The sequence below is a fragment of the Sinocyclocheilus grahami genome, unplaced genomic scaffold (genome assembly GCF_001515645.1).
Source record: "Sinocyclocheilus grahami isolate Dianchi unplaced genomic scaffold, SAMN03320097.WGS_v1.1 scaffold1640.1, whole genome shotgun sequence".
NCBI classification, from domain to species: domain Eukaryota; kingdom Metazoa; phylum Chordata; class Actinopteri; order Cypriniformes; family Cyprinidae; genus Sinocyclocheilus; species Sinocyclocheilus grahami.
In genome coordinates, this window is record NW_015506819.1 from 110539 (window position 1) to 135575 (window position 25037).

Here is a 25037-nt window from a genome sequence, read left to right on the forward strand (position 1 = left end):
CAGTAAGTTGTAGAGGAATCTCTCTTAAATCTCCCAATCTGCATCTCTTTCCTTTCATACCGCTGCCTCGTCATATCAGTCCCTCTTATTTGTGGTGATGCTGTAATCATTTCTGCATGGTTCCAAATCTCCTACAGCGAGAAGTTTATGAATTGGGTTAAAGGCAATTAAGTAAGCGGTCCTGAACTCCTCCCATGATTCAGAGCTATAATTGATTACATTTGTATCCAACAGTGTGAGGCAAGTCTGGAGAGACGGATGCAGATGCTACTTGAAAAATATACTTAAAAAAAAATCAGTCGTATCCAACCTGCACTGCCTACTTTCACCATTTTATAGCTGCATTAAAAATTTTGATATTCATAAGAAATGTGAAGGAAATGAACTCATAAATCTAAACAAATATCACTATTTAAATACATGCTGCTATTTGATATAACTGAAATTATATCAGAGCTAAATTGTGATATCTCTAGTGTCCTAATGAGACTAAAACCAGTCTAATGAAAGGAATGAATATGATATGTCTGTACACATTTAAGGAGAGCAGCAAATACATGCGACTATGCTCAGGAGTTCCTCAGGGACCAGTCATGGGCCCATTGCATATTGACTTCAGTAGAGTCAGGTCTCATCAGGTCTTCCCTCGCAACAGAGTCTGTATTACAGCTCTAGCTGTATTAACCACAGGCAAAGGCTACAGGAATTCGTTTTAGACTAGACATAATGAAAGATGCAATAATGTAATATATCTATTGAATCCAGCCTTTAGAGAAATGGCCACCCACAGTAGGTGCCAAATAATCTCAAAAAGCTCTTTACAACCAGTTTGTGGAGGTGCCAAAAAGGTAACGCTAAATAGAGTTATGAAATATGACTGGAGGAAATGATGGCTGTAGAGATACTGTTAGAAATCTGAAGATTATTACTGCCTTCTCCCTGAGAATCTAAACTTTTATGGTCTGCACTGAAATGAAAAATTGATACGGTTAAAAAAGTAACAGAGTTGAAGCATTGCAGACTTGTTAAACGCTCTACCGTGACCGCATTTAAAAGTGTCAAAGAATATGTAGTGACACATAACCCAGTACACACTGCACAGGAAGTGATAACGGCATTATACAACTGAATATACCCCTGAAAAATTCAGGCAGTGCTAGAAAAATCACAGAAAAAGAAATAAGTATGTTGACTCGTTATATATTTTGATACAGTCTCTCTCCACAATAGTTTCTTGCACCAGCACTGTGCAGGGAAGCCCATACATAACAGTCCAGAGAGAATGTGCTGGTTAAATAAGCAGCTTAATGAACACGAACAAAACAAGCTGCCTTTGTCAATGGCAGTTCACAAATAATTGTAATACACCTGTAATCACTGATATTACTTCGGTCAAAAACTGCTCCACTAATGGGATTTTGGGCTTTGGTTATCACTGTCAATCCTAGCCATTTTGAATGCAGTACACATATGGAATGATAATGGGATGACCTTTACAGGAATAAATGACAATTTAAAATATAGTAAAAAAATTTTTTTTTTTTTTTAAATTGTAATAATATTTCCAGTATTTAATTTTTCTTCTGTATTTTTGATCAAATAAATCCTTGGTGAGCAAAAGAGACTTAAAAGCTTTGCATTCATAATGGACTTAGAAAAGGGGAAAAATTTAATTTTATTGATGCTAGAAGGACCGTACCTGGATTCCCATTCCCTCTGGCACAGTGATCTTCCATACACAGCTCAGGCTGTTCAGGTAGGGCTCAGGATAGCCAGGGGACAGAATAGTGCCTATCCGCTGGGTAAGATTCCCTCCACATGGCACTGCAGCACAGATAAAACGAGAAAACAATGAAAGAGCAGGTAGAGTACACAAATCACACAAACCGCGTATAGTATGGAAGGGTATTTGTAATCTTCCAGGACACCACCTTCCTCCTTGTGCAGCTCCTGTGGTCAAGCATCTGGTAGCTGCAGTGAAACGCACAGGTAAACAGCTGCACATGAGTGTGGATACCTGCGTGTACAGAGTACCAGCGGCAACATCTGCCACATGTGCAAATTCGTGGATGTGTGACATGCCGGAGGCCATGACTGCTGGCCCACAGCTGTGTGCCGTTGCTTGTTAGGCACAGGGAGACTTTGTTGGCGACAGCTCTCTCTCAAGGGGAACAGGAGTAGGAGTCTGTTTGCTCTGTCTCCACAGGAAAACCACCAGAGCTGTGATGTGTATCTAACACAGTGCTCATCCAAGCAAATGCATTGAGGTTGGGGACGCAAGTAAACATGCAACACTTAAGCAAGTGTAGTAAAATCTACCAATTAAAAAAAAATAAAGTTTTACTATTTCATCAAATTTCGAAAAAAAACTGACAAAACTATATTGCTCCCATTATATTCAAAGTTGATATTTATTCTAGAAATACCCGTTGAGGAGCCATGTTTCCATTTTTTTATATATAATAATTTACATATATATATATATATATATATATATATATAATAATTAGTGCTGTCAAATCGATTAACTGCGATTAATCGCATACAAAATAAAAGTTTGTGTTCACATTATATGTGTGTGTACTGTGTATATTTATAGGTATACACTAGTCAACATTTGAAGTGGATCAAAACCTTTCATCAAAGTTGAATCATCTTAGGACAACTTTGATGAACTTTTCTGATCCACTTCAAATGTTGACTACTATACATAAAAACACACATGCATATTTCTAAGAATTGTTTTTGCTATATTTCAGTTATAAATACCTATGCTAAATAGAACAAAAATAATATTATTAATAAAATAGATAAATACATAAATAAATAATAATAAATACACAAACAAATTATTGGATAAACTAATTTCTATATATTTTTTATAAATATTATATACAATTGTACATGTAATGTATTAACTAACAATAAGTTAAATAAATAAAATACCTACATGTTTATGCCCTGATTGTTTTTGTTTATATTTTGCCCATCGTTTTTAATAAACATTATGTTTGAACTTGCTGTAACATTTTTGTGCTTATATTTTCAATATATTAATTTATTAATAATAATAGTGTTCAGCTGTGACAATAACTGAATATAGTTTAAATTCATGTTTGTAAAATAAATTGTATATGTATTTGCACCCAATAGAGCACATAACCTGGCTATTGGTCCCCAGCTAATTAAAATTTGAGACTTGTTGCAATGATGATCATGAAAGAGTGTGAGATGGTAGCACTCTTACCAATGCAGCTGGGGATGCTGCCGTTCCACTGGGCCAGAGCGTTGGGTACAGTCAGGCACTCGATGGCACTGGGCCCCTCCAGGACGTATCCTGCATTGCATTCAAAACTCACCACGGCCCCCACCGCAAAGTTGTTCCCAGTGCGCCTGCCGTGTCTGGGCTCTGGGACTGAGCTGCACTGTGTCGCACTGGTTCTCGGGACAGCTAAAGCAAATAAATGCACCATTGTTAGATGAATTTATACAAAAAAAGGACCTTAAGGCACCTGCTAAGTGAGAAATTCTTTGCAATGCATTATATATGCAGTCATGCACCAGATTGTTTGCGAAACTGGCACTTTAAAGTTTGAACCACACAGTAGGTACAGTGCATACAGCTGGTTGGGATGCCCCAGAACACCACTACTTTTAATACTTTTATAAGATGCTGTACTTTTCCATTAAGGACACGGCAGGAAACGAACAAGCGTACAACTGTAGACCACAGGGGAGGCGAGATAATACAATAATGCTGCTTTAGCTTCTAAAAACCATGCTATCTATTATGGAGAAATATACAGGGTGTTAAATTTTAACACATTTCAACAGGATACCCCATGGCTGCCGAAGAGGTAAAGCACATTTACAGCATCGTTTATAATGTGTGTGTGTCTGAGAGAGAAAGAAATGGACCATGCATATTGTGTGAATAATTCAGTACCTAATTCAGATGGCTGTGCCTCTCTCAATCAAAACTGACTACATTCACATGACCACAAGTTCTGATAGGCATGTCCCACACACAACATTTGTGCAATTAATAGCAGGCTTGGGCACAATTCAGAAAGTAACAATTGGTTTCCTTTCAGTTCATGATTGAGAAGTTTTAGGCTGTTGAACCTGAATTTAATGAAATACAATGAGAAGAAATGTAAAGAGTGCATCAGAAGATTTCATACATTTATGCTGTTTGGCTCCATTCGGAGACTTTAAAAGGTTGCATTGGAGAATTCATGGGAAATAATCATGTAAATTGTTTAAATAGTGTGTGTGTGTGTGTGTGTACATTAAAACACATGTTCATTTTAACATTTACTAATACATTATTAAAATCAAAAGCTGTATCTGTTAATATTATTTAATGGAATTGAGCCTACATGAAATTAAATCATACTAAAAATGATAAATTATATTAATAATAATAATAATAATTATTATTATTATATAAAAATGCTTCAATAACAGTTGCTTTTTTTGGGGGGGGGGGATTTCATTCCAATTTAAATATTTTCTGCCAAATTCTCAATGAAAATGAGAAACTAAAAGGCATTCTTAACTCAGTTCTAAATGGCACACAGCCCTGGTTAATAGAAAAATGAAAACCACTTTTGTTATGCAGGAAGATAACTCAAAACTCTCAACTTACCTTGGTAGACCAGGTGGAAACCTCTTGAGCTTGACTGGCCCTTGGAAGAGAAGCGGATAAGGATCTGGTTGGAGGTGGCTAGTGGCAAAGATTCACCTGCAAGTACAAACAAGGTGTCATGACATTTGGTGACATTCTAAAACCAATGACATTTGATGTTATTGACCTCTCACAGATGCCTTTTGTTTGCGAGCAGCAGCGGAGGTGAAGATTAGCATTGAACAATGACAAAATTCTAATAAGTTGCAGCATTCATGTTTGGAAAGACATGAGGGTAAGCAAATAATGACAATTTTCATTTGTGGTGAACTATCCCATTACGAATAATTAATTACAATATTACTCACATTGTATATATAATATATATATATATTTTTTTTGTTCTTGTCTGTCCAATATTAGCATCGGTTTGAAATTATTTTACTTTCACATCTTGCATGTTCCCAAGCCCAGGTCTATTAATAATCCCAATCTCAAAAATGCATCCCTCTCAGCATCGCTCATTATTAGCGTGTGTGCTTTCTGTTGCGCAATGTGGGGGCTGAGGCTTTGAATCTACCCACAGTTCCCTGGGGCACAGTCAGGCTCCACAGGGGTTTGCAGAGAGCAGGTTCGGTATTGACAAATTCGTGCAGTGGCCAAAGAAGATGAAACCGCACAACACTCTCGCTCATGTTGGGATCGACCAACGCTCCTGTTCATGCCTTTGGCATGCTGGGATGTTATTAGAACAAGCCTCCGATGGTGGCCAGCAGAGTGACAGCTACAGTAATAATCCGGTCGAGGTAGAGGTGTGGGGAAACCCTGACACACCTGCTGTTTGTTCCGATGGCCACATTATTCTGCAGTGCTGCTCGAAAACGGTGTCCATCACACCACAATGTCAGCGGTGGGAAACCTGGATGGTGACCACGGCTTCACCTCCGGGAGGATGCGTCATGCAACATTCAAGGATGTTGTGGAGTGGATTGACGTGGCCTGACAGCATCCTGTCAGGATTCCAGAAGACTGTGTCCAATCTGATGACTCGACAGCGGTGGACATGCCAGTTTGTCTACCTCGTGAGTTGGCGGAGTTCTTTAACAGCGATATGGAGGAGGAAGACTTCGAGGCATTTGCTGAGAAATTAAAAATCTCTCACAAATGCAGTTAGACCCTAAATGCTTATAGTGCTTATTAATTAATTAATACCGGTAGGCTAATTTGTGTTTTATTTTTGACTTAGGCCTAGCATTTTTCTCGTTTAGTTCTGAGTCCCCACAGCAACCGAAGGATTAGCTGTGGAGTGATGGGAAGCAAAAATGCATCACAAATTCAGTTAAGCCCTATGTTCCCAAATGTTTATAGTGTTTATAATGCTCTGTTTTGTTCCTCATTCGGTTACATTATCATTTGAAAGTTTGGGGTAAGTAAGATTTTTTTTTAAAGGGGGGGTATAATGCTGTTTCATACATTCAGAGTTATTTACACTGTTAAAGAGTTTGATTCTCATGCTAAACATGGACAAAGTTTAAAAAACTTAAAAAACGTATGACGGAGTATTTCTGTGCCAAAAATCTTACTTCCGGGTTCGTACAAGTTTCGGAGAGTTTTATTTGATCGTGGCTCTTCATGACGTAGACAAGGGTGGAACTCCTTATATGGGCATTTCTCCCAGAAGAGCGCGCCCGCGCACACATCGACCAGAGCGTGTTTTTGGTTGTAAGGGAAAGATAACTTTGTTCAGCTTCCTAAAGAACCCAGAGTTATTCCGGGGCAGCAACGGAGTTTCACAAGGGTGTTTGTTGACGAACGTTTAATAAACAAGGCCCAGTTTGACGCTTGATTTGCACATCGTTTGATACTGAAAGATGGAGCTGTCCCAGCTATAAAAGATCCCGGTCATGATTCAGAACTGCAGACGGTAAGTGAAATGGCATCAAATTTCTGTTTTGTTGGCATTCGGCGCCCAAGTGCTTGTCACTCTTTAGCTGCGCCCACGGCACGCCTCCAGGAGCTCGTCTTTTTCCGGAGATAATCGTAAAGCTTTATCTTTCTTTTATAAATATTATAAAACTAAAGACTTTTTGGAGATATGAAAGATGCAGTACTACTCTATAGGTACTCAAGATTAACATGAGATTGGGTGAAACTGTGTGTGTTATGCCCCCGTTAACAATATATACAATATTTGTATATAGCAAGAATAGATTAAATTGATAAAAGGTAACAGAAAAAAACATTTATAATGTTACACAATATTTTTATTTCAAACAAATGCTGTTGTTTTGAATGATCTTGAAGTTAAAAAGCGCATCTCAGATAGTATATATGCTCTGAGCGGTACACCTTCCTTAAGCGTGGGGTTTCACGCCATGTGCTAATCACCAGTGTTTGACTGGTGTGAAGGGTGAAAAAAAATAGAAATGCACACAGCTCATCTGTGTTGTCATGGGAATGTCAGAAGCGGAGAGCGAGCGAGAAAACCCTGTTAATCTTCGAGTCGAAATCTCCTCAACTGACCGCATTAAACGGAACTCCATTATGACTGAATAAAAGCTTTCAGCCTCGCCGTCTCACTGGAGATCTATTTAGCCAATCTGTTTTTGCTTATTTGATTCTGTTTTCTTTTCTGTTTTAAGGAAGAGAGCCCTATTTACTGGATCCCATTGAAATCTGTTTGTTAGACTGTATGAGTCATCAAGCTTGTTATGTGAAACTCTGCGTTTTATTCTCTGGAGTACATCATTATCTCTCACGTACGTCACTGTATGTTCTGATAATTAAGAACTCTAGAGACTGTATACAAGTACTGAGTCAACTTTAACGATTTAAAGCTGAAATGTGTCTTTTTAATTCAGTGCTTATTATTCAGAGATTAGGCATGTACAAAACTACATAATTTAATTTAAAATATCATAAAATATTATAAAAAGTGGGTTGTCTGAACTTGCCTACTAATCAACCTTAATAGAATAGTTCTGTCCTCATTTACAAACCCTTATGTTACTCTGAACCTGTTACTTCTTTCTTCTGTGAAAAACAAAAGAAGATATTCTGCCTATATACGATGTCTGTGTATTTTTTGGTCTATCCAATGAAAGTCATTGCGGTCCAATGTTGTTTTGAACCCTACTGACTTTCACTGTATAGAGAGAGAGAGAGGGGAGGGGGAAAAATCCCTTTAAGTCTTTGACTAAGCCTATTCCGATTTGTTTCTTAGGGGACATATGCAGTACAAACTGCAACATGTTCTTGCATTTAAAAATAGCTATACAGGGCACAACACAATGCAGTGAATAAAATGCAGGTTTTTAAGGTTGGATTATTTTGAACTTTACACAGTCTTAAATAAGCAATGCTTGTGGTGGGATACTATAAAAACAGCACAACAAAGAGGCCAAAGAAAATATGAAAAAAGATTAAGATAAACTAGTCAACCTCAACTAGTCCATTGCTAGCAGAGAGCACTGTAAGGGGCCTTTCATACAGAACACATTTTTTGTTGTATTGAAACACCACCGAAATTCCAATGGAATGGGGGAAATGGTTTATAGACTTTTTTTTTAAGTTGAACTTTTTAAACTGCATTTTTAAACCTCATGTCAAGCTCAAGACACTGCAAAGCCACAAGACGCAAAAGCAGCGGTCAAACATTTCCGTGCATCACGTTTACATGGAAAAACAATGAAAAAGTGAAATGACGCAGCAACACTGCCTCAGCCAAAACTCATTTTATGCAGGACTTTATACATACAGAAATTATTATTTTTATAATTCCATTTGGTGATGCAAAAAATGGCACAGTTTAGCTTTAAATGTTAGTATCCGTGAACCGCACAGGCTTGTGTCTCTGTTATTTAAAGGTGCAACTCATCTTGCTAATCGAGTTGCTTAATTGACTTCTATTTACCTTTGAGTCTAAATGCAGTCTCTTTAGCATTCATCTCCTAATGCCAGTATAGACCGATAAGAGTCAAGTTAATACCGTTCGAGAAAGGTTTGCTGACCTGTGTGGGCCCCAGAGAGAGAACTCAGGACACGGGCATGCTGGGTAGGCCCATCATACACCTCCACAACATCATTTAGTGCAGTCTGGAAGAATGCAAATTGGCTGAACACCACTGCAGAGAGATAAAGAGAAAAAGTGAAGAGACATTATTACATAAACCCTATGAAATATGCAACTGAAACCATGACTGTGCAAATGTTAATTCAATAGTAAAAGACAGAACCTAATCACACCTGTGAACCACCTGTTGTCCTTTCTATACACACCTGGTGCTTAGTAGAGTAAATTTCCAAATGAGAGCCATAAAAAAAGAAAGCCTGCGATGAGAAGCTCCCTATCCCGCAGCTGTTTGAAGCCATTATGCCATGCCTACGGAAATCTGTGCCTTAATTAGCTTTGCTTCCACAATGTTTGGCTTGACCCAGAGAAATACAGACAGGCTCACATCTGCTAATTCACACTTTGTATGAACCCCAAATTGGCCAAATGACCTCTATGTTTTATGGATCAAATAAAAGGGCCAAGTGGAAGCTTCTGGGGTTATATGAGGGGATATTCAGAAGTTGACATAGCTAGAGGCTCTATACCCCTGAAAGAAGGGCAATACGGGTCAAAGTCCCTTTCAAGGATAGTCAGTTCACTCGGCGGCCAATTTGCAGTGCCTCCGGGCAGCTATTTTGGGCATGCAAGTCCAACTCCTAACTACTCAAATGGGGAAAAATTTAAATGACAAAAACTGCTTGTTGAACTCACATTTAAATAACATTTAAACCAGCAATAGATTAAGACATAAATTTAGTTTATTATGCCCAAATATTATTAAAAAAGTGAAAATTTCAGGTTGGTCAAGCCCACATGCATGTGCAAAATATGAGTGAACCATCTTGGTATGCATATAGGCAGCTACATATGTTCTATTGGTTTTTAAGTTCATTGTAACAACTCATTCTAACTAATCATGACAAGACAAGTTCTGATTGGCAAATCAAAGCCAACCAGAACACATTTTGATTGGAATCTGGACCAATGAGATTGCTCTGGGACTGTTGGGGCTATCCAGTATAATGCAATTAAATCAGAATCCAAGAATCAGACCAAATATTGACCAAAAGTTGGTATTTCTGGCTGATAAGGACACAAATGTAACATGGAAGAGCTGTGATTTAACCCTTGGATGTCTGATTCAGACATGGTGTATTGGATTTGCTGAGCTCATTGGTTAGCATGATGTTATTAGCCCTTGCACATGATATAACTACAAAGCATCTTTTCCATTAACAACCATTTGAATGTAGCTGTGCATTCTGATAATTTTGTAAGGGACTTAAAGGCTGCATTTTTTAAATTATATTAGATCATTTTACCAATGCCTGATCTGTTTGACGGCCTCTAAACACATGAACAAACTTATATTTCTTCCTGTCATTAACATCTCAGAATTTTTGCTAGTGAAAGGTTTGGAACTATGTCCATTTCTTGTAATGTCATTTGCCAAACATTGTTGTCCTTTTTCTGCAAAAAACACTGAAACAAATGGGAATTAGCTTTCACGTACACTGTAGACCTTCTTGGTTGTAATGCAATGGAAGTATGTGTGCACAATACTATGTTTACTTACCGTAGTCTTTCGGCACAATGACTGAGTAGAGGCATCAGTATCACATGATCCTTCAGAAATCATTATAATATGCTGATTTGGTGCACATTTCTTGTCATTATCAATGTTGATAAAGTCAGAAGCTGTGCTGCTTAATATTTTTGTGAAACAATGCATTTTTTCAGGATTCTTAGATGAATAAATTTTAAACATGAAACATTTGTCTTCAGTCTTCAGTATCACATGATCCTTCAGAAATCATTATAATATGCTGATTTGGTGCACATTTCTTGTCATTATCAATGTTGATAAAGTCAGAAGCTGTGCTGCTTAATATTTTTGTGAAACAATGCATTTTTCCAGGATTCTTAGATGAATAAATTTTAAACATGAAACATTTGTGTTCTTGCTGAATGAAAGTATACATTTGTACCAAAAAAAAAAAAAACTTACTGGTGCAGAACAGCAGTAATGAACAATTAAAAAAAATACAATACAGTTTCATGGTCTGCTATATTTTCACAATTAATTTACCAAATATAATTATGAACCCTGTTTGTGCAGGTTGTAAAGAACCAACAGCTGTAGATACTATGAAAGGTCAGTACTGAAGAGGATATGTTGAAATGTTTTTTTAAAAGAATCACAACTGAGACTCACATAAGCTAAAAATAGAAGAATAAAGACAGAGGAGGCTCTTTGTGTGAATAAGTGCACTTCAAATAAACTTCAAATGAGCGCACGCAGATGCTTTCGACATTTCACAATTCAGAAATATGCTACAGCAACCTACATGCCCCGTGGAGCATGAACGGTCGACCCAGGACATATTAAAAGTGACACTGGGCTAGATCAGGTCTGCTGACTACACAAAACAGTCCGTCACCCAGCAGGACATGTGTACAGCGCACACCACATCCTTTGGCCAAAATTAGAAATCAATCATTCTTACTACACATCTGCATCGCACAGCAAAAAATGAGTTGCATGCAGTTCCTGTTGAGATATTACTTCCAAACATAGTTATACTGCAACGTTTGTGCTGATGCCCGTGCCCTTCATGGCCCAATAGCACATCGAAATCTGTTTGCTGTGGCCGGCGTTCCAGACGGCCCATAACTCAGTTCATCTTCCTACACCTGGCTCCTCAGCGCTCTAACAAGAAGAGAGCAGGACGGGCAGTAATTAAGAGTGGACCCACAGCCAGCCTTAAGGTCTAGCTCAGGTGTCCATTGATGAGGTTGTGTATGAGAGTGTGTGTGTGTTTGTGTGTGTTTGTGCATTTGGACATGACAAATGTTTGAGCAGGAAGGGAACACTTCGGACAAGCAATGGAGTGTGTATGTATGTGGGGTGTTTATTTAACTGTCGGTCAAGCATGCAGAGCCTTGGCCCACATATTGCACCTCGGAGGCCAATCAGACGCAGTTGGGAGTCTGTGAGAAGCTGATTGGTCTGTACAGAGGTAGACAGCACCTGAAGCTCGTTCCAAAAGCAGCTGCACGGGCAGATGAACCAACGTGACCCTGTGCCAGACCAGCTAAACTAACACTTCTGTCAGGGTTAAGTTGAAACAAACACACTTTTCGTGTATTTATGCTTCCACATTATTAGTTTATACTAATTCATTGTGAGGAGACTGGGGTCTGGAACTGGAGCTTTTGAAGTGCCACACACTGTGTCCATCTGCTACACCAGATTGTGAGAATACTGTTCCTCATTCACCAAGCCCAACAGACAGAGGGTGACGTAAAGAGCACGGTCTCTCTCTCTTTCTCTCTCTGACCGCTGCATGCCAGCGATGGTCATCAGTAGGTAGTTCTATTGTGGTTAACTTTAAGTTCATTTAAATAAACCGTAAAAAGAAAAGTGTAAAAGCATCAATACGGTAACTATTGTTGCTGTTCTGAAACATTTGTGTTACAACAGTGTTAAGGGTCGTTCACACCAAGGACGATGACTAGAAAGATAACGATATTAGCATCCACACCAGCGAAAGATAGGCCTATCGTCTGTCTATTCTAAGCGCATGTGCATATGCAGCTTTAAATTCTCAAGCTCATTATAGCAGGATAGATTCTGATTGGGTGTCAATGTTTGTATCGTTCATCAGCTGGAAAAAAATTGTTCTGAAAATGATTCCAACGATATAGTTTCTCTGTGCCTTTATTGTTATAGTTGTGGAGTGGACTCTGCTATTCTTTTAATATTGAGAACGATTTTTAGAACTATATCTTTAACGTTATCGTCCTTGGTGTGAATGGGGCTGTAAGGTCACTGCACATTAGGTAACACATTTTCTAATGCATTTTTTTTATTTTGGATTTGTCCAATCAAAATGCTTGCTACGGATGAGAAAAAGCAGAAAATCAAACCTGATCTGATTTTTTTATGATGGAAAAAAGTTTCGGAGGCAGTGTGTAAACATGATTGACACAACGTGAGTTTGTATTTATTTTTTTAACTGCCAAAATTTCGGACAAGAATTTCGGACTCAGTGTGCACAGATCTTTAACAGTTAAACTCTGCGGACCCGGATACGGGTCCAAAATCGCGTTAAAAATGTGTATGCTTCATTTACATAGCCTTCCTTATATGGTATCAGCCCATATATGGGTTCATTTGAAAGCTTGGAGTGTCTTCTTTACAAAGAATACCTTCCTTTTGGTTTTTATATTCATAAAGCAGTAAAATTAAGCTTAGAAATTTATTCAACCCACACACGATTTTCCGCCTAACCATTGCGAAATTTTTTACGAAGAATGTGTATTTTATATATTTTTCACAAAAAAGTCAAGTCATATATCACAAGAAAGCTCTCATTCTCTCTCTGCAATATAGCGTTCATTATCAGTGATGAATCACCTTTGATTATGAATGCGATATTGCGTAGCTTGTCAGTGAACTATGGCTTTGTGTAGTAAATGCCGCTCCATCTGAAAGCACGTGATGGGAATTTACTACTAATCACAGAACCGGCTTTACTGACTAGATGCGCATGAAAAACGCATGCGATTTATCGTGCAGCCCTACTGACAAGTCTGTCATTTCATGAATAAACAAATAAGCCAAAGTGTCATCAGACAAAGTGAGGTCAGCAGGAGACAGCAAACTCGCATTTGCGGCTTTACTGACTAGATGCGCATGAAAAACGCATGCGATTTATCATGCAGCCCTACTGACAAGTCTGTCATTTCATGAATAAACAAATAAGCCAAAGTGTCATCAGACAAAGTGAGGTCAGCAGGAGACAGCAAACTCGCATTTATTCTCATTTATGCTGAGCCTTTAGTGTGACAGCAAAACATTGATCTAACGCGTTAAAAATGTGTATGCTTCATTTACATAGCCTTCCTTATATGGTATCAGCCCATATATGGGTTCATTTGAAAGCTTGGAGTGTCTTCTTTACAAAGAATACCTTCCTTTTGGTTTTTATATTCATAAAGCAGTAAAATTAAGCTTAGAAATTTATTCAACCCACACACGATTTTCCGCCTAACCATTGCGAAATTTTTTACGAAGAATGTGTATTTTATATATTTTTCACAAAAAAGTCAAGTCATATATCACAAGAAAGCTCTCATTCTCTCTCTGCAATATAGCGTTCATTATCAGTGATGAATCACCTTTGATTATGAATGCGATATTGCGTAGCTTGTCAGTGAACTATGGCTCTGTGTAGTAAATGCCGCTCCATCTGAAAGCACGTGATGGGAATTTACTACTAATCACAGAACCGGCTTTACTGACTAGATGCGCATGAAAAACGCATGCGATTTATCGTGCAGCCCTACTGACAAGTCTGTCATTTCATGAATAAACAAATAAGCCAAAGTGTCATCAGACAAAGTGAGGTCAGCAGGAGACAGCAAACTCGCATTTGTTCTCATTTATGCTGAGCCTTTAGTGTGACAGCAAAACATTGATCTAAAGCCAGCTTTAGTGAGTGCATTCTGGCTTTTCATTTTCATAATTCTTCTCTAGACGACTGCGAGAAGTGCCATGGGTCGATAATTATACGCTACACGAAAGCGGTACGAGCAGGAGGGGGTGATCAAGGCAACAGTCAAAGTGCTGTTGCAGTAAGGCACACTACAGAAACAAAAGAACAAAAGCCAAAGAACAAAGACAAATGGAAAATTAAGGTAATTCTGATACTAGTTTTTGACCAAATTCTCATGCAAAACAGGCAATAAAAGGTGCCTACAAAATGGAAAAGGATGTAATGTATTCCTCCAGTGTAACATACCAGTGTATTGCAGGACAAATCCATTGCTGCTGAGTGAGGCGTCACTGCGGAAGGCCAGGAAGAGCTTGTTGGAGCTGCTCTCAATGCGCTCAGGGACATCCGTCCCGTAAAAGCTGCCCAGCAGAGGGCTAAGAGAATCAGGCCCGTCGTAGATGTGCAGGAAGTCGTAGCTCGGTTCTAGACTAAAGCTAGTTGGAGGAAGTAAACATGTATGATATGACTATAAACAACAATCATTGTTATTGTTAACTAAAACTAATACTATTGAAAATCATTTTCATTGACTGAAATCTAAAATGATAAATGCTAGATGGAAAACTTGTATAACACTATACTACAATATGGTAAGGTAACTACACAAAAATGGGAGACTTTAGTCTTAAAAACAATCTTACTGATTAAAAGTGAGTGATATGATGTGGTCCGGCATTACAGTTACTGTCCAGTCACATTCTCTGCCATGAGGATATGGCTCTGGGTATTCAGGGGACAGGATCAGTCCACTGGGACCAGTCAGATTCCCTCCACATGGAGCTGCAATAAAAAAAGGAAGCAAAAATAAACCATGGAAATTGAAGTACTGAACATACTAGCAGTTTCAAAATGTGGGCTATTAATGTTAAAACTTTAGAACAGTGAACAGTGGATCTCAACCAGGGGGACGAGGCACACTAGGGGGCCTCAGAAAACTTTGGCTTTGTAAGGCTTTGAGATTACTTACAAGCATTTGATAAGACAAAACAAGCACTAAAATGACCTAAACCTGAAAAAAAAACAATCTTATAGATCAATACAATATTAAAAAGTAATAAAATATCAATTTTATTAGGCAGAAATTGAGTAAAAAAAGTAAATTATGACTGGAAAAGTCATGGGACTTTCAAATATTATTGTTCATAAATGGGGGACTTGGAGTAAAAAAAAAAGACCTGCCTTTTTAGAACACAATTGTAATTTTGCTTTATTGAGATAAACACCTCCTGTTTTAACTATTAGCAACTCTAATGATCTAGTTCCAAAGATTAAGTTAATGAAGTCATGTGCTCAACTCAGCAGTAGCAGGTTTTTACCTGGAATAGGCAAACATCTCCAGGGTTTTGCCTGTGGTTCAGCTAAACATTAACACAAACTCATATTGAGTTTAATTGAACAAGGCAACCTAATTATACTATAGTTAGACTGGCTATTAATATAAAGTGGCTTTAATTCACAAAAGAAAACCAAATACTGCTGCCCCTAATGTCCACAAAAATTATTTTCTGGGAAGTAGTGTGATGAAATCTTTATAATGTAGCTGCTGCAAGAGAATAGATGGTAAACAGCTGGCCAAGGCCAGCAGAAATATTAATAATAATAATAATAATAATAATGACAGCTTTGCTGTACATGAGCACCCGATTCATAATCTCACAATAAATTACCCCCCTCATGTCGTCAATAATGTGGTCAATGCACTTATGCTCTTATACTTCCTGTGTTTGATTTTAAAATGTGTTTAAAATGGGTTACATTTAAATTGGGTGCAAACTAAATCCGTGAACTAGGCCTTGAACAAAATAAACTGAAAAGGATTTCAATATGACTTGAACGGCAACCTTGAGTGTATTTGAATGTAGTTACATAAATGGCTTCTTAGTGTGAAACTTTTCATACAATCACTGAGTGTGTTTACATACAAAATGCTGATACCTAGCTCATTATATAAAGCATGCTACATGAGTTTTCAGGGTTTTCTGCGGTTTGATGTCAAAACACAGTGTATTAGTATTAGCATTATTAGCCATTAGCCAAATCACAACTTTGTCGATATTTATTACAATTGAAATTTTGCTTATGGGATATGGATTCATTTTGTATCTTTCTTTATGAGAAACTAATGGGTTAGAGCATCCACCTTATTTTTCATGAAGTAAGCTATTTCATGTGAAGGTGCGAGTCTAGTGATTCATCTGGCAATGAGTAAATTACTAGAGAAACAAGAGTGCAGTAAATGGTGAAACTATTGGTGCAACAAAATGGATTTATGATTACAATAATTATTTAAAATAAAATAAAAACATTAATTAAAATAATATGATAACATATACCAGTTTGTAACATGAAGCAGCATAATAAACTGATTTTGTACAACTAAAATAACTGGAAGCATCTGAAATCAGACTCCATGCACATTCAAGATAAAAATGCTTACTCTTATGTTAAAAATAAAGCGAAAAGATGGAGAGATGACTGTGAAAGTGTTGGTTGAGGAAGGAAGCGTTTACATTTCTTAATTTGGCACGCTCTTACCAGAACAGGTAGGCGGATCAGGCTGCCAGAAGAAACGGTTGTTGATCTCGGTACAGGCAATTTTGGTTGCCCCCTGTAGGAGGTATCCGGGATCGCACTGGAACAGCACATAATCCCCTGGCTCTCTGCTGTCTCCTATGCGGGTGCCATTTGTTGGAATGCCAGGATCATTACAGGAAGTGGCAGTTGAAACTGCAGAAAGAAAAACATCCAGTCAGCAACTGTAACATAATCAATGGATCCCATTGTCTTAACATCTTTTCTCAACTTTTTCGACTCGAAGGCCTCCCATTGTCAAGGACAATATCGAAAGGCCACCCAATTTCTTTCTGGTACTTCTGCTGAAAGGACAAGGCTGCTCAATTTGAAATTTTATTTACAGAAAGTAGGAGTGGCAAAATATTAAAATAAGTCAATAAATAAATAAATAAATCCAAAAGTTTCAATAAGTGAATGCCCTTCAGGGTTTACACTTTCATACCAATTTATTTATTTAACTTTTCTAGTCATTTGCAATTACAGGGTTGCTGTTTTTTCTTTTAATTATTTTTTAACTCACAATGGCAATTTCTACCCAATCCAATTTTAAAGCTCGACATAACCATTGATTATAAGAAATGCTTTTTGATATTTTAGGATTTTAATTTGACTTGGACTTTAACTTTAATTTGACTCCAGGCCTAGAAATAACACTTTTAAAATTCCCTCATATATTCAAGCTTTCCTAGACTGCGAGCAACCTGGCTCTTAAATAAAAATGACAGTGGTTGAGGGAAATAATAAAATAATAACTATAACGTCAGTTTACATTTAGATTTTTATGCTTTACCTTATTTTAATGCTGGTTTTCTTATTGAAATAATTTAAATTCATCTAGAGGCCCCCTTGGAAGTTTTCTGAGGCCCCAGACCCCTGGTTGAGAACCACTGTTCTTAGACTAATAAACAGAAAGTTTGGTGTCTTTGCGTAACTAATCTAAGCCATCTGCTGGTTTGTGGTACTGACCTACCAGCCATTACGAATATTCACAAAAACACCTTTAAGCCAGTAAACTACCTGCACAATTACTGCCACTGAATCTGTAGAGCCCAAATGACAGCTCTAGTCCACTTCAACACGTTCATTTATTTATATAGACACCTGCACCAACTCTCTCAAAGATGCTTTAACCCAGATGGGCTTTTTAAAATGTGCGGCTTTAGAACAGAAATAACATGGCATTGATGCCTAATGGCATATTATTTCTTTAGACTTTTTGTGTCACATATTTAATATCTTTTTTTGAGTCTCCAAGGTATCACGCAAGAAATCAGGACACTGTGGTTGGAGTGTTGGCTGATGGAGGTGGGCGGGGATGGTTACCCTGGTTACAGGCTGACAGCAGACAGAAGCACATAAACCTTGGCTTAACGGGTTTCATTTATTGTCAGTGGAGAAGTTGCATCTGTAAGGCCGTGCTGCATGGTGGGTGCTGTTGGAGGCTTTAGGAGAAGCTCAAAGAAGGTGCTTTTCAGTTGTTATTCTGGAGCTCAAGCACTGTCTCCCACCAGCAAGTTTTTCAGAAATTGTGAGTTTCAGGATGATGCTGAATGGAAACAGCAAGATGCAAATGAAATTTCCCAAAAACAACATTAACTTACATGCTCGCTTGCGGGGGTAAATTTTTGTTGTATTCGGTAAAACACGGAAGCACATTTACTGAATAAATTTCTACATATGAACCAAAAATATCATGTGACTTGCCTCGGAAGTCGTGTTACGGAATAATTCGCTCAGATGATTGGCTACAACTGACTCACAAAACTGTCCAACCAACTGCTCACATACTTTAAATTGTGTCTGCATGCTCAAAACTTCAAGAAATATATTACATTTAAGTAACACCTTAGTTTGGGGGCCAGTTCTCACTATTAACTAAGTATTAACTACAACTTTTGACTCAATAAACTCCTAACTTGTTGCTTATTAATAAATAGTAAGCTAGTTGTTTAGGTATGGGGTAGGATTAAGGGACCTAAAATATGGTCAGCATTAAACATGCTTTATAAGTACAAATAAACATTCAATGTGCTAGTAACAAGCAACTAGTTAAAAGTGACACCCACACTTATAAAAAACACATACACATCTTTAACAACACAACACATCTCGGCTAAACACATACTTGATAACTGCAGAGCGAAACCCTGCTTGCTGGTGAAGAAGTCGGTTGTAAACTGCAGACTGATGGAGTTGAAGGTGCTGTGGAGGTCTGGAGGAAGTGTAGAGCCGCTCAGCTCTCGCAGGAGAACACCTCCATCCTGAGGCCCGTCCCAGATCCGCAAAACATCATGTACCTCTTCTGTGTGGAAGACCAGGAAATGCAACCTGTGGAGTTACGCAAGCAAACATGGTATTAGTCAGTTATAGTGTTTAGATTAAAGAAGGTAAGTCAGAAGAGAAAAAGCAATCATATCTTCAGTATGGCACCAAGGGGAAAGAGAAGTAATTTGAATCTCTGTGTTAGTTTGTTCATTTTCACATGTTTTCACTAGTTAAATAATAGTAATTTGTTCTAAAAGAGATACGGTCAATTTGGAGTAGTGAGACAGGAAATTAACACTTGGATAGTTCTTGATATTAGAAGGACCTTAAAGACAGAGATAGACAGAGAGAAGATAAAATATAAAGAAGAATATTAATGAATCTCTTTTTCAGCTATAAGGTGAAACATGCAGCATTTACTGTAAGTCATTAACCTTTAAGAAAAAAATAATTAAATAAGGACTTTCAAAGTGATGCCATAAATAAGACATGCCACTTCCAATCTGAGAGAAATGTGCTTGTTTTCTGCAACCTAAATGCCAGAACCAGATTACTTTACTAATGGTACTGAATACATAACTAAGTCTTCTCTATAGATAGTTATAACAGACTGCCTCTACAGAAATAGGACAGTCTGGCTCTGTACATTGTCAGTGCAGGTAATAAGGGGACATTAGTAAAACTCACCTCTTCAGAACAGTCTTGTGCAATTTTATGACGAACACTAAAGATACATTTACCAAGACTGCCACGTCTTTCAAATTACATGAAATGTAATGATGTTGATTATACAACAATACAACTAAATTAATGTTTTTGAGTTTTTGGTATGCAAAAGTACACAAAAATTCTGAACCTAATCAATGCCTTCAAATATTTAACTTGACAGACAAAGCTGATCAGAATCAATTCCTCCATTCTTGAAGAAATGGACAGCAATGGCTAGATTTGGGGATAAAAACCCAAATTGTTTAAACCTCATTGAATGAAATAAATTCAAGCTGGTTATCCTAAATCCAATCATGTTTCAGAACTAGGTCACTTTCCTGACAGTGATCTTTAAAAATTAAGATACATTTGTCCCAAATAATTTTCAAGACATCTGTGTGAACAGTAATGAGGGGAACCTTCTTTGTTTTGTGATAAATTCAAGATGTCCTTATGAATCACAAAGAGTTGGGTAAAGCTCAAAATGTATATATGTATATATGGGAATAGAAACATTATTCAATCCAGAAGTTCTAAATGAGATTAATCAGCCTACAGCCAGAGTGCTATTACAAATCTGATAAAGAACCAAATTATTCCATCCCCTTCCACCCATTTGGCAATGCGAAGTTTTACCACACACATATTGTTGTTTTCTGTGAGGAAATAAGCACTTCAGAAACCCCCTCAGACTCCATCATCCATCGCATCACTGCCGACAGGACGGATCTGTGTCATGCTAATGATAAAGCACTAATCTATGCAAGTGGCGGCTGGTTTCTCAAGGGGAAGCAGGCGCACAATGATGCATCTATTCCCGTAATGTCAGCCAGCTTCCTTTTTGCCTGCAAGATTTTAAAGCAGGTGTTACACGTAGCTGCTGGTCACCAGCTTATGTTGTGTTTTGGATGCTGGTCTAGTGAAGTTCAAACCGAGCATCAGAATGGGGAAGAAAGGTCTTAGCTGGTCTCCCAGTGTAACCAGCTGAATTTCATCCAAAACTCCAGCAGGAAATCTGGGAAACCAGGTAAGATCCGCAATAAGATAAGACCAAGAATCAAGAATGAATGAATGAATGAATTAATTAATTAATGAATGACCAAAATGACACAAGCACATAAAATTACTAAACTTAGTAAGTAAAAAAAAATAAAAATAATTCAAAATATTAATACATAGTAGGGGTGTAACGATACCCCTACCCGATATCCAAATGAAAATTTTCGGTACAGAAAAGGAGATTCTGAAGAAGAAAACAGAATGACGTCAGAATATCAATACAGCGCTGCCTTGCAATCATTGTCATGATGGTTCTCATATCTCATGGCAGCACAGTATAGAACATCTAGCAGCTCAAGGGCACATTTACAGATATATCTGTGCAGGACATCTCCATTATACCAAACGGGAAAGACTGCCATTTGAAAGAAAGCTATTTGATTTAGAGAGAGGATGAGGTTTGTGGAGCAAAAAATACTATTTTTTAATATAAAAGAGAAGGTGAAAATGCAATTTCACTGCTGAAAAGACTAGATAAGTTGATTGCCAGATTCAGGTTCAGACCATGACCCGTTTGTTTAAGAACCAGGCAGTTCAGTTTAATGAATTGAAACAGAGAAAGTGATTCATTTGTTGCATCATACATGTTGCTCCAAATGAAATGAAAAGTCTGAAACTCAAAGTTTCCAGTTCAAGGCCACACGATCAAGACTCAAACTTGGCTAGCGTCCATATAAGGATTCAAAACTATCTTCAAAATCAGCAAGACATCCTCAGGCAATGAACTTGTGCATGCTTACATGCTTTGACATGCTTAGTCATGCTTGTCATCTTTCACTATTTAACATCTACTGATGAACAGTACGGCTTTGCTAACCAGCATAAAAGAGCCAAGAAATTCATGTCAGTCTGCATTTGTTTGGAAGTCTGGCAAAACACAGAATAAATAAATAAATAAATAAATAAATACACTTAGTTAATTACAGACTGCAATTAATTACATAACTTAAAAAGAAAAAGAAGAAAAAAAAACACCATATAGAGTAGAATATTGTGGGTGGAACTGGCATTAATGCATTAATGATTAGTTATCTTTATCTGCTGTGTAGGCAGATTGGATAAATGTAAGAAGCAGTTCTCAGTCTGATTCAGCAGATGTGAGGTCCTGGCCACCTTAAAAACAAGTGCACAGCGCTTTTTTTTTTTACCCACAATCCACTGCTGTCAGCCATCCCCACTGCAAAGTGCTCCCAGGAGGATGCCGGCAGGAGAACCATCCGGGTCTTTATCATCAGATTATTCTAAATGTGCGTGAGCACATTTCCTCCATTTAGCAGCGTATTGGATTTGGGGGTACATTAACCTTTTAGAAAAATTGTGAGTTTCAAACTTTGACAGTTTGTATATTGAGAGTAATGACCAAGTAGACACTGCAAGTGAGACGGCACAATTTCACAGCCCATTAAAAATTAGACTCATTAATTGATTGATCAACTCTAGTCTCTTCGGGGGTCTGTCTCTCCCCAGCGCCTGAGCAAACCAGCTGATAAAAAAAAAAAATTGATCAGATCTGTACAGTTTCTATACTCCCAAAACAGAACTTTCCTGCTTGTCCAGACTGGTTTATGCTGCTGGAACAACATATAGCAATGATGTTCATTAGCATCTTGGCTGGTCAAGCTGGTCGATCTTGCTGTTCAAGCTCCTAAAGAATCACATAGTGATGTCTGTGGTGCTTGAGGCAGGACTATTTTTCCCAGCATGCATCACAGCATGAATAAATAATGCCAAAAACTGCTGTTCTGTATTATTTGCGCTGGTTTTGTTGTTGTGTTCGAAGTTGTGAATCATGTGGTGTTACTGCAATACTGTCCTTAAATATGATGTTAAGCATCCTGCATGACAAGACATCTTTTTATTTTGAAGAGTTTTTGTACCTCTCAGTTCCCTAGACTATTGTTAGCCAGGCAACTATTACATGGATTAAAAGCAAAACACCCCACTGCAAAGCAAACATTTTTACTGTGATATTCATTTTCATATCTTACATTATTGTTACAGTGAGAGAAATATTTACTCTGAAAGTGGAAAAAAAGGCCACTAGCAGCACAATTCAGATGGCAAAACCTGCATGTCTCAGTGAAAAGTGTGTTATTTTTGGAATAAAATAAAATAAAATACTACAATTTCATTCATCATGATGTATCACAACAACTTACTTTAAATCTGCTAAACAATTATTGTATATTTTAAACTATAAGTTACCATATTAACTTTACCAGACTTAAAATCCTACAATTAAAACGTAATAATACTAATTACAATTAATAAAAATAAAAAAATAAGCAGAAAACTGAAAAAACAATGTAATATACCTGCAACACAAGCCATTTTAATTCACCATAATCAAATTAATAAAATAAAATAAAGAGTAGACCAGCAAATTACAAGAAGAGATTGCAGGAGAATAAATAAAGAAGAGTGTGGGGAAAAAGTAATAGGACAAGACAAGTAAAAAAAATAAAAATTGTGTTAACCGACAAAATGGGACAGAGGTGAGAAGATAACAGAGATAATGTATGACTAGAAGGCTTTGGAGGAAGAGAAAAAGAGGTGGATAAAACAGCAGAATAGGGAAGGAGGGAAGTGGGACCCCAGCTTCCGTTAATTCTTTAGATTTCTTTCGTGACTGCAGATGAGCCTTGAGCGTGACAGTGCGGTCCTTTGAGCTGCAACTCGAATGTTCCAAACCGGCTCTGGAACAGCAGGCTTAACCGATGTCTAATCCCACGTGGATGAGAAGATTTGGGGCTAGGCAGTATATCTGTCTCTGTGTGTTCGTGGTGCATGTGTGTGTGAAGTGGCTGCTGAAAGTAATTATCACCTTTGCCAAACAAAGGCATCTCAGATGTGAAGAAGTGTCTCTGATGAAAGAACGATGAAATATCGCCTACACCCCCTGCCTCATGAAACCCCCTCAGCATCCTGACACATCATACAAACATCCCAGTCCACCCTTGCACATCCTTTTATGTCTCCACACTCAGACACTGCCATCAGCCCCTCTGGATAAGGAAGTCCACCGGGACAGGACAGCTGGGGCAGGGCGGTATCACAGTATACACCCTGTGACAGTACAAATGTATCACCCGTTATATAGGGATATATACTGTATTGCTTATACTGTGGTCTACCCAATTAAAAAAAATAATCCATCAAGCTGAAAAATATAACACTCCAAAGTGTGTTGCAGGCGGTGCTTAATAGTAGCTCATCTTTTTGGAGAGCATATTCTGAATGCTGCCTTAACCGAGTCCTAGTATTATTGCAAGACATCGTACCAATCCTAATGCATTGGAAATTATCTTGAATAATTGATTGCTTGAGATGAGATCAAAGAAATGTATGTGCATACCTTACAGTGGGGAACTAGGTCTGAGACTGGAAGAGAGCCAAGCTATTAATTATCATGTGCCCGTGAAAGGGGATCTAATAAACACGCATAAAGTACAGGAAGAGGGTAAACACAGACACATTCTAACACCTTATTATACTGTATGACCTGCAGTACTCATATGTGCTCATATAAAGATACATGTACTAACGATGTATAAATAAACAGCACATCACACACAAATACACAGTGTAACAGTTGTTTACTTTTGCCAACAGGCTTTTAAAATAAATTATATGAGTACTATGTTTTATCAGAAGGGGAGAGGAAGGTGTAGAGTTCTCTGTGGCTTACCGGCCACAGTATTGAAACATGATTTCCAACTAATAATATTTTTAATAAGTCAAACCCACCCCCGCTCAGCTATGTTTACCTTTAATGTTTTCAGATTTCAGTGGTAAACACTTCTGATATCTTCATGTCATACTAGAAAAGGCAAACCTGCCTGTGCATGGAATGCGGTGCATTTTATTTAATTAATTAATATTTATTTAAATATATATTACAATAGAAAATCATTATTTGAAATTGTAATAATATTTAATAAAAATACTATTATGTTTAAATAAATGCAGCCTTGGTTAGCATAGGACACTTATAAAATAATAATAATAATAATAATAAATACATAAATAATAATAATAATATACACTATAATATGCAATGATAATATCAACAAATAATAATAATAATAACAATAATAATAAACTTTTACTGACCCAAACTTTTAAACCATATTAAATATATATGTGAATGAACATTTCATATATAATAACCCATGAGAGGTCACTC

General features: G+C 37.5%; 1 protein-coding gene across 1 annotated transcript in view; it reads right to left on the reverse strand.

Annotated features, from left to right (window-relative positions):
- LOC107571716 (CUB and sushi domain-containing protein 2-like) overlaps positions 1–25037 on the reverse strand; it is a 122907-nt gene that overhangs the window by 59844 nt on the left and 38026 nt on the right. Inside the window, exons 17-25 of the mRNA XM_016258052.1 lie at positions 18945–19147; positions 16781–16972; positions 14887–15025; positions 14492–14679; positions 10261–10290; positions 8641–8754; positions 4652–4747; positions 3248–3451; positions 1700–1824 (exon numbers count right to left, since the gene is read on the reverse strand). Of these exons, the coding sequence (XP_016113538.1) occupies positions 1700–1824; positions 3248–3451; positions 4652–4747; positions 8641–8754; positions 10261–10290; positions 14492–14679; positions 14887–15025; positions 16781–16972; positions 18945–19147 (1291 nt within the window). The remainder of the gene's footprint in view (positions 1–1699; positions 1825–3247; positions 3452–4651; positions 4748–8640; positions 8755–10260; positions 10291–14491; positions 14680–14886; positions 15026–16780; positions 16973–18944; positions 19148–25037) is intronic.